Source organism: Perissodus microlepis, chromosome 15 (assembly GCF_051167445.1).
Source record: "Perissodus microlepis isolate ML-2025 ecotype Zambia chromosome 15, ASM5116744v1, whole genome shotgun sequence".
Lineage (NCBI taxonomy): Eukaryota > Metazoa > Chordata > Actinopteri > Cichliformes > Cichlidae > Perissodus > Perissodus microlepis.
Window position 1 is genome coordinate 25016143 of NC_140475.1, and position 11088 is coordinate 25027230.

The 11088-nt window shown below is 41.5% G+C and overlaps 1 protein-coding gene and 1 long non-coding RNA gene across 2 annotated transcripts; one reads left to right on the top strand and one right to left on the bottom strand.

Annotated features, from left to right (window-relative positions):
- Positions 1-1183: 1183 nt before the first annotated feature.
- On the bottom strand, positions 1184-3656 carry LOC146372243 (uncharacterized). The gene is made up of 2 exons (XR_014802693.1): positions 3183-3656; positions 1184-3100 (listed from the first exon to the last, which is right to left on the bottom strand). It is a non-coding gene; the product is annotated as an uncharacterized LOC146372243 (long non-coding RNA).
- A 1050-nt stretch (positions 3657-4706) lies between these two features.
- LOC146372244 (claudin-20-like) lies at positions 4707-7990 on the top strand. The gene has a single exon (XM_084952684.1). It carries the CDS (start codon positions 4707-4709, stop codon positions 5523-5525), a length of 819 nt encoding a protein of 272 aa, XP_084808810.1. The 3' UTR covers positions 5526-7990.
- Positions 7991-11088: the final 3098 nt, after the last annotated feature.

Sequence of the window (11088 nt, forward strand, 5' to 3'; positions counted from 1 at the left end):
AAATCTTGTGAGCCAAAAAATCTACATCAGCCTTATAATTTCTACTTAAGCTATCTGTCTTTGACTTAAATGTTTAACTTCCTGTAATACCATTAATTTTGCTTTGGGATAAATATTTACTGATATTTCACCAACAACACAGAACTACTGTGACATGGAAGAAAAAACATCTATTAGCATGTTTAGGCTGACTTTAAAGCAGAGCATTTCTAATTAAACTGAAATGAAGCTACTTTAATGATTTTTAAAAAAGCGGCGTTCATGATTAATGTCAGTGTAACACACACACAGAGAGAGAGAGAGAGTCGTGTTTTTATATCCTTGTCAGGACATCTAATTGAAATAATAATAATAATAATAATAACTTTATTTATAAAGTGCTTTCAAATAAAGTGCTGAACAGCTATCTGACGATAAATAAGACAAATAAATAAAAATACAGTTAAAAACTGATAAAACAAAAGAGAATAACAATTAACTTTAGCTATAGAATTAAGTCACGAAATAATGCTTTCCCCAGCCGCTAACTAACCATCAAAAATGAATGCTTAACCCTAACCCTCAGCCTAAACCTGACCATAACCTGACTGTAACCTTGACATTAAACCACATTTTGAGTGTCAAATATGCCTTCAGGATTTTGGTCCCCATAAGGTCTGTTGGTTCCCACAGTACAGTAAACTTCTAATTTTTGGTCCCCACAAAGATATTAATACACGTACACACTCACACACGCTCACACACACTCTCAGGCTGTGTGTGTTGAGCATAGATAAAGCACTTCATTTATATCCCCCTCTGGTTGCTGACTGATGGCTGATGGAGCCTCGGGGGTGGGCGCGGGGGGGGGTTGTTTCTGCCAGATGGTTTGATTCAGCTCCAAACTATTATCACTGTGACTGAGGGGTCAAAGGTCAAACTGTCTACTTTAATGTGAAGCTAATTTCAGCTGTGTTTGGTGAAAGAATGAGGAATTGCGCGGCTCTGTGGATACTGAGGAGGAGTCAGAGGAAATCCTTCCACTCTTCTTCATTCTTCCTCCTCATCGAGTCAGCTCACATCAGCAGAGTGTGAAGCAAAGATATCCACCCACACTGCTGAGCTCACACAGATTCATCACGTTTCTCCATCAGAGAAACAAACCACTGAGAAATCAGAAAGATGTTCCTGAATGAAAACGGCAGAATGAAAACGGATCATTTATTTATTTAGATTCATTCCCAAGTGATTACTGGCAACATTTTTACTTAGGCTGCTTTATGCCATAAATACACACTGATTCAGTGTGTGTTTTCATACAGAAACCAGTACATTAATTTTAAAAATATAAAACAAATAATTTACAAAATGTAAATTACAGGTGCATGAAAAGAAAAATCAATTAAATTTTATATAAAGTCCTTGACCATCCAGGTCGTCACAGTCTTGTCTCATCACAGAGGCCTCTTTGGTTCTAAAAGCAGCGTGGATTCCCGGGTGTTTCACCCCCCCGCTGGGGGACATCCCCACGGAGGTGGTCCTGAAGATCGTTGACCCCTGAATCATCACAAGGTGTGAAAATTTTAACAATAACCTTGATTATGATAAATGCAAACAGATTTTTTTAAAGTTAAACAAGCAACTGTAAAACCAAATTTAAACTCTCCCCATCCAAACAAGTCATAGAGACAAAATGATCTTTAAATAAAATAAAATAAAATAAAAATAATTTAAAATAACGAAAATGCTTCTTTTTAATTAAAACAAAAGAATTTACAAAAAGCTGCACAAAGAAAAAATATACAAATAAAATGATAAAATGTGAGAATTATTAAATGTAAAATACAAAAGATAAAAATAAAATTAATTTCTTTATTTTTGCCTTTAAACAAGTAGAAAAGACAGAAAACAAAGCTGCTCGTCAGTAATCAGACTTCCTGAACAACAGCAGAAAAACACAGCATTTAAAGAAAAACGTTAAAGGACAGAAAAGCAGCTTCTCAGTTTGTCCTCTGCAGCGTTCAGACATTCAGGCCCGCGGGCAGCCACTCAACCCTCCAGAGACCCGCCTCTAATAGCCCGCCGCCTGGGTTCACATCGCTGAGCGACACGGCAAGCGGCTGGATGTTAAAACAGGCTGTTCAGCATTTGCATGAACACAGAACAAGAGACCCAAACACTGCAGGAGGCTCGAAACACTTGATGTAAAGGAGCAGAACACTCCGAGGATCAAACAGCTCAAATAAATGATCAAGAAAACACCAAACAGCTTCTATAATATGAGGATGTACAAGTAACGGGACAAAATGAAAGACACAAACATGGCCTCTCACAATTATCTGAACATTTATAGATCAGTCAGAGATCTGGGACGACACACACAGACGTTCATTAATAAACTGGACTGTTGGGAAATCTGGCGGTGCATTCAAGGACACTCCCACATCTAAGATTTAATGTCATAAAATGCAGGAAATAACCAAATCTTTATCGACAACAGCCCATAGAAAAGCATGACAGTGTTTCTGATTCAGTCAAACATGAATCACAGAATAAAAAGCGTTTCCCACTCAGGACAATAAACACCTCCACAGAGAAAAGACAGCTCAGCGCTGCAGTGCAAGAGCTTACATTTATTATTATTGTTGTTATTAGTAGTAGTAGTAACAGTATTATGTCACATGAAAGGAGTCGGCCTTCATCTGTTACTTCTGTAATATGACCTTAACCTGCATCAGTTTTACTGACATCATTTGTTTATTAGCATCTCGCCTCTGTCTTTTTTATATTTTGAATATTTTAATATTTTATTTTAAAGTTTCACACTCTCCTTTAAAAAACACATGATTTATGTATGATATTAAATTATTAAGTTAATTTTTTTTTAACAGGGCAAATTAAGTATATAATAAATATAAATAAATCTGAAATTATGGAAATACAATAAATTAAATGAATATGTGGCCGAGCCAAGCAACTCTGTGCAGAGTGAATAAATATTTTTACACGAGTTCCTTAAACAGACGTTTACAAAAAGAGATTAAAATATTATTTTATCACTTCATTAAAATGATTCAGTAGATTTAGTTCTTTTCCAACCACAATTAGATCCCCAAAAAACCTGCAAAGAAAAATGAACATATTGTGTTAATGTCACCAAATATTAAATATTCAACACGGAAAGCCTGAGTAAGCGAGGTCACCTGTGTCACCTGCCATCGTCGGTGATGATGTCACAGCGGCTCGTGTTCCGAAGGCCGGGTTTGGGCCAGGGAGCAGAAATGTGCCCACATCAATGCCGCAGCACCTCGCCGTGTGACCATGGTGATGACATCACCTCTGCGGTTCTCTGGTGGGAAACGCAATCGACTCTATTGTGTTTTTATCCATTTCTACTGTTTCTGTATCAACAGAACAACATTAATTACACGGTGATGATGGCGGCAGTGACGCTAGTGTGTCTTTAAACTTGTGTTTTCCCACCGGCTGCAGAAACCCGACATATGTTTACAGGAAGCCGGTCGTGTCTGTGCAGGTCTGAGCTGATAAAGCCAGACTGAGGATTATGGTAATAACAGGCTGCCACCGACTGACTGACTATAGAACGGGTGGGCGGGCTGCAGACTCTTATCAGCGTGTTGCAGTGGGCGATTCTTCACGTGGTCACGTGACGGGCGACACCTCGGCTCACAATGCAGCCCCATGAAGAGAAACTGCTCCACGGTTTTATCTCCAAACCAGAGAAAATGACTCGACGCCGCAGCGTGATTGTTTTAGAAAATGTGGCATGTTCAAAAGCGAGGACTCAGACATCACATGTGATCGCTGATAATCAGTAATTACATTTACCTCCGTGGTTATTGTCAGCTTCAGAAGGGGTGCTGTGTTTTTTCAAAAGCCTGCGAAAGTCCCAAAAAAACCAAACTGAGACAAAAATGTAAAGAAAAGAAAGTGAAACAAACATTTTGCGGTAAAAATCAGATTTCGTGCAGTCAGAGAAGAATATTTCAGCGGCGTTGTGGAGCTGACGCATCCCGCCATCAACTCATCAGATAAGAACGCCGCTCTGCGGCTCCTTTGGCCGAGCCAGTGACCTTCAGGTGATGGAGGCGGAAACACATTTCCTGGAGCAGACTTTTTTCAGAAGGACAGTTTCTTCTGTTCACAGTGAGATTGCGGAGAGGACGCCTGGTGTTTCCTTTCAGGACGCAGAATGGGATGAAACTGTATGTACAGTTGCCAAGGAGACAGCAGGCAGAGGGGTAGTTAGAGACTGTTCACCAACACGCCCTCTGTTTTCATTCACGCCGCTTCCCTGCTTCATCTTCAGCAGTCACTTGAGGAGACGCTGGCAGAGCCTGACACAGGTGAACTTTTCAGAGGAGAACTCCTGTTCGTGTTCCAGTGCTTACTCCATCCAGGAGACAACTTCACTCCAACAGAGTTCCGAGTTTCTGCTCTGTGTCTTTGCAGAGGGAGCGCTGCTGCAGCTTTAAAGGGACATAATTGAGTGTCAGTGATCACCACATCAGCTAATGCATGCAATCATCGAGCTCGACCCTCAAACAGAGACACAGATTCCCATCAGCAGCCTCAGCTGTGCGCCCGTCACGCTCCCACGCTCACTTCAGTTCTCATTTCTCTTCTGGTTGCAGCTCGCTGGAGCCTGAGCTGAGGAATTATCTGCTGTCAGGACCTGCCCGGGACAGAAGTAGGGGGGGTGAGCCATGCTGTCCGCCGCTATTCAGATCCTGGCGTTCGCCCTGGCACTCCTGGGCGTCCTCGGTGCTGTCGTGGCCACCCTGATGCCCAACTGGAAGGTGAGTATCAACGTGTGGACCAGCATCATGACCCCGATATCACAGATGCAGGGTCTGTGGATGGATTGCGTGTGGTACAGCTCCGGCGTCTTCAGCTGTACCGTAAAGAACTCGGTGCTGTCGCTGCCGCCGCACCTGCAGGCCGCGCGGACCGGCATGGTCCTGTCCTGCGTAGTGGCGCTGTTCGGACTCTGTCTCGCCACTTTGGGGCTCAAATGTACTCGCTGGGGGGGCAGCCACAGAGCAAAGGGGCACACGGCCATCGCTGCGGGGGGCTGCTTCATCCTGGCCAGCCTCCTCTGCCTCGTACCCGCGTCCTGGTTCACCAACGAAGTCATCACTGCCTTCCTGACCACAGACCTACCGGACAGCAGTAAATATCAGCCCGGCGGAGCTCTGTGCGTCACGTTCATCTCTGCTGGATTCCTCCTGGCCGGGGGGGTCATTTTTTGTTTGTCGTGTCCTGGGAAGAGAACGAGACGACCGGATTGCGCTTCCCCCGCCGACCCCGACAGATTCACGCTGCACCCAGATGAGCGGAGGAGGCGGGGGCTGCAAGTGGAACGCAATCAGCCGAAAAACAGAAAGAAGACGGTCCAGCTGCAGGTAGACAGCGTGAAGCTGGAGAAACCCACGCCGCGCAAGGGACAGGAGCAAAACTCGTCTCCATCCAAACTCCCTCAAACAGACATCAAGGACAGCTACAGCCTGCAGGAGTATGTCTGAAGCTCACGGCTGTACTGAAACGTGGAGCTGAAGCTGAGGCGCTCTGGCTCGTTTGGAGGGGGAGGTGTGTGTAAATGGGAAAATTACCAAATGTTGGAAATGACAGCTTGTGGGTTGAGCCGAATGTCTCAGCAGCAGAGAGAAAAAATCTGCAGACTGTAAATCCTTTAAAAACTGCCTGCCACAGCTTTCTGATACCAAAGGCCTAAAGGCAAAAATACCGAACCTGCTGACTATGAGAAAGAAAAAAAAACAGACATTCAAGCTGTGACTGAAATGGAAAAGCCATCATTTGACTTTATTTTCCAGCTGCAGCTGCAGTCTGCCTTCATACACTCAGCCATGCACTAACAGGGCCGGCCCAAAGCTTTCTAGGGCCGTGACAGGACTTTAAAAGCCAACCCCCCACCACACACACACCAAACGCTGCATTACACTTCAGAAAGACATGTTGGCCATACATTTTAATAATACTGTGTAGATGATGTTTATGTGATGTTCAGATACATCATCGGATTGTGAATCTAAAATTTTAAAATAATGTCAAAAAGTTGAAAAAACCCCTGTTTGTTTGAATCAGCACATCCAGCTGAGGCTGTTAGTTTGGCAGATTTAAACTAAAGCCTGACCTCAGAGTGAGGCTCAAAGTCACCCGTCACTTCATACTGTGAAGTCTAAGTCGTTCATATTGCTGTACATATCACACAAAGTGATAATTATTGGTGATCAAACTTAAGAACCATCAACATCAAAATGACATATTTTCCCCCTGCAGTGCTGCATGTTCCTAAAAAACAGAAATAAATAAAAAGATCACACTAACAGTTCAGGATCATCTTATTTTAAAACATGCAGCCGATCAAAAAAAGCTTTAAGCAGTTTCATCACTACAGCAACAGCTCTGCCTGTTTGTCACTGTTTGTTCAGTGTGAATGAAACACGCAGAGTGCTTTCAGATCCATGACATCCACATTTAAAAAAACAAGAGTAAGAACAGGATTGGATCATCTCCAGCTAGTTTTCAGTAATATCCAGTAAACAGGCTGATTCCAAATCAGCTGTTATCACAGAAAAAACACTTTGACAAGTCCAAATGATTCTACCAGTGTTTTTATAATTACTGAGAAAGCAATCACAAAGTGTCTCAAAGGGCTGAACTTTTAGTCACAGAATATTAAAACTGTGGAACATATGAAGGGAATTTTAAAACACTTTAAAACATCTAAAAACAGCCGAACAAACTTGATAAATTTTGCAACTTTGTATATTTTTGAGGTCCTCGAAGTTCAAACCCAGAAAATCTGTAATTTAATCTAATGTAACTCATTTTATCCACTTCACTCATTTTTACTTGGTTACACAGACACTTCTTCCATGTATATCATGGCATGAAATGCAGCAACAATATTCATTTTAATATTTTGTCAGTAGCATTCTTGCTGATCACTGTGTGTGATAATTGCTTCATACCAGCTGCTAAGCTAATTATGCTAATGAAGCTGACTGTAGCTGTTTTGCTAGATAACAGCACAGCCGTGAACCACAATGAAATCTGCCACAGAATGTTAGCAGCATTAGCAATATTAGCAACAGTCGACTCGCCTAACGAGAAATTAGCAAATAACAGCATGTTAGCTAATGTCACCCATAAAACTTTATTAGATTTCATTGACAAAGTGAAAAAAAAGTGGCTAAAAGTCATTAAATGGCATCTTCCATGAGTCTGGTTCTGATTTTGATGGACAATTTGTTTTGTTTAGTTCCTTCTTTTTTTTCTTTTTTAACACAAGGAGATGGTGAGTTTAAAAAAAATGTATGTCATAGCTCACCCTGCTCATGGTCCATCATAGTTCACATATTATTGTCTGTAACATCACAAACATCACCTTGGGCACAATTTCTGAAAAGACCCATTAACTGATAACTGTGTGCAAGTTTCATTAAAATCATATCAAAACTGTAGAAGATGTAGGAATTGCTGTGAGTTCTCACTGGTCCTTCGGCCGGATGAGCTAAAGAACAATTTTAAAAACTATGTGGTGAGAATAAAATTATTAAACAAAAGTTTATTTTAATAAATTGTTTCCTAAGTAATATTTTATTTTAGTTTATTTGTATTTTCCATCTAATTATTTGAAACTTTTGAGTTGATTTAATCTGTAATGCACAAAAAAAGCTGCCTTACTTCATGAGAAATATCCTGTGATTCAGAGCAAATCTTTCCGGGAGGATTAGCGACACCAGTAAAATAAAGTGTTAAAGCACTGCTATAATATCACAGTGTCTTAGATCCAAAAGGAAAAAAATCCAGTGCATAGTTTCATCTGGTCATGTGCCCCCTGCTGGTCAGAGGCTGTGGTTTCAGATTGAGTTCATGCTGTGATTCAGTTGCTGTTTAAAGTTAGTGAACGGTGCTGTTGAACAGATTGTGCCTGAAGCAATAAAAACAATGACGAGCTTCTTGATTTCAGTGTGTTTGTAGATTTAAAGTCAAAATCCAAAGCATCTACCCAACAACATCCACTCCACATTTTCCTGATGTTTTGGGGGGAGGTGAGAGGTGCACAGCAGCATGGAGAGAGGTAATGATGCTCTTTGCTTTCCCATTATCCTCTCACCACGGATGGTTGCACACAGCACACAGACCCCCTCCACAGCATCCCGTGTCAGCTGAATGAGAAGGACATGAAGTCATTTTCTGGATGTAAATTAAACCCTGACGGAGACTGGAAGCTCCGCAGTCTCATGTGCATTTGGTGGGCGAAGTGTCCTTTAACCTGAGTGAGCTGTCAGTCACATGATCACCCATCAAGGAAAAGAGCACTGAGCTGAACGCCCACGCTGTCGATTTGTCTGCAGAAGCATTTCAGTGTCAAACCCTTGAGGAACAAATTCATAAAGAAAACATTACACATTCATGAAAAGATCAGAACCCAGCAAACAAAGGCTGAAACAGCAACGCTTCTCCCTCAGTGCAATCACATTACAACCATATCTGAAAAATGTGGTTGGCTTAGTTAGTGAGGATGATTTGACCTTTAGATAAAGGACAAATATGTGTAAATCCTTAATGTACAGTTCCTGCACTACTAGAACCTGGATAAAACACAACACAAGTCACACCAGGATACTTATCAGCAATACTAATAAATCACGCAGCAATAATACATTTATGTAGCTGTAAAAAGCGTGACTATATAAGTAATCCAAAGTATTCAGAGTACGTTACTCACATTGAGTAACATAACGGAATAAGTTACAAACTAAATTTTGGGTATTCTGTAATCTGTAGTGGAATACATTTTAAAAGCAACCTTCCCAACAGTGTCAATGACCTGAAGAGAGCTGGGGCCACAGTAAGGTTACTATTAAAATGTATTCTGTAATCTGTAGTGGAATACATTTTAAAAGCAACCTTCCCAACAGTGTCAATGACCTGAAGAGAGCTGGGGCCACAGTAAGGTTACTATTAGTAACACACTACGTTATCATGGATTAAAATCCTGCAATGCTCGAAAGGTCCCCCTTCTTAAGCCAGCACATGTCCAGGCCTGTCTAAAGTTTGCCAGAGACCATCTGGATGATCCAGTAGAGGATTGGGAGAATGTCATGTGGTCAGATGAGACCAAAATAGAAGTCTTTGGTATAAACATTGAAGATGAAACATGGCTGGATCTTCCAGTATGACAATGATCCACGCCGCCTATAGGCAACGAAAGAGTGGCTACATAAAAAGCATTTCAAGGTTCTGGAGAGGCCTAGCCAGTCTCTAGACCTCAATCCAATAGAGAATCTGTGGAGGGAGTTGAAAGTCTGTGTTGCCCAGTGACAGCCCAAAACATCACAGCTCTTGAGCAGATCTGCATGAAAGAATGGGTCAAAACACTAGCTATGGTGTGTGCAAACCTGGTGAAGCAATTTTACATTACATATTGAGGTGAACTGTTATTGACCAAATACTTATTTTCTGCACCATTATACAAATAAATTCTTTAAAAATCATACAATGTGATATCCTTGTCACGGTCCTGGGTCTACAACGCAGTGTTTTGAGTTTTATACTATTATTGATCTTTGATTTCATCATAAGTTTTCATTGCTAGTCTCTTGGTTTTGGTTTTTAGTATTTCTAGCTCCCTAGTTCTTTAGTATATCATGATTTCTAGTTTTTAGGTTTTGTTTATGTGCCTCCCCTGTGTTCTGTGTTATGTCTACTCTGTGCCTTCCTGTCCCACGTTTCAGATCTCTGTGTTCTCTGTGTCTTCTTTGTCATCCTTGCCTCAGTGTTTGTGTGTTTCTTGTTTTAATTTGAAAGTCCAGGTCCTATGTCAGTGTATTCTGTTTTGCATCCTCCCTGTCTCGTCACGTCTAATTAGATCCAAGCTGTGTTTCCCTCCTGTTACCCATTCCCTGGTTACTCCCTTGTATATTTGAGCCCTGTGTTTTCCTTGCTCTTTTTCGTTTTGTACCCTCTCCGTGCTGTTTTTACCTCTGTGTTTATGGTAGCTTTCTAAATCTCTGTTCACAGTTTTGTTTTCTAGTTTCCCCAGTTTTATAGTTAGTGCTTTGTGTTTTAAGTTTCTAGTTTTAGTTTCCTTGTATTCATGTTTGAGTTTTTGCCAGCAAATAAAGCTGCCACTTTGAGTATAATTTTTGCCGTCTGAGAGTCCTGCATTTGGGTTCTTGCTCCTGCCCGCAGGACACTACATGACAATCCTGGATTTCTTTTTTACTTTCTGACTCTCACAGTTGAAGTGAACCTATGCTGAAAATTACAGACCTCTGGGACAACTTGCACAATCGGTGGCTGCCAAATGCTTTTTTTGCCCGACTGTATAGAAATCTATTTAAAAACTTGTTTCGAGTTAAATATATTGTTATTTGTTACACTGGACTTACTGAATATTCAGAAAATAATTAAGCCTTTTAATATGCAACATCAAATATTTATTTCAATAGCTGTTATTCACATATGCACTACGCACTGCTCAGTTTGTCACTTATAGTCTGTATCGTTTCTTAATACTTTCGTTAATACTTTCTGTAACTTGTGTTTTCTTACTTTTTATTTATTGGAGCTGAGGATCACAAGTTTGATTCCCGCTTGGGGTGTCTGTATCCAGTAAGGGTCCTAAGTCTAGACCCCCCATGCTAAGCGAGCCTACCACAGACATGGGCGAGACAGATAAGTAGCCATACCGGCTCGGATGTCGCCCGGATCAACAAGATCCGCGTCAGGTGTTGAGGAACCAGGGTACCCTGACGAGAAGTGGGCTACTGGAACAAGAAGGCATCAGTGGGCAAGAGATGAAAATAGGGCGTTGTTGGAATGCTACTAAGCAAGTAACCCTGGCAGAAGGGGTTACATGAATAGGATGAGGGACCTATGGATGCTTCAATGGCGAAACAACTAGTAGCTCATTGTTCCAACATTCGAAAGAAGGGACTGCTCTCACAGCTAGAGATTGACGAGGTACAACATAAATGCTACGGCAAGGGGGACCCAGGACGCCAGGTCAAGGGGGAGATATCATCACCCCCACCCAAGATTGGGTACCAAGCC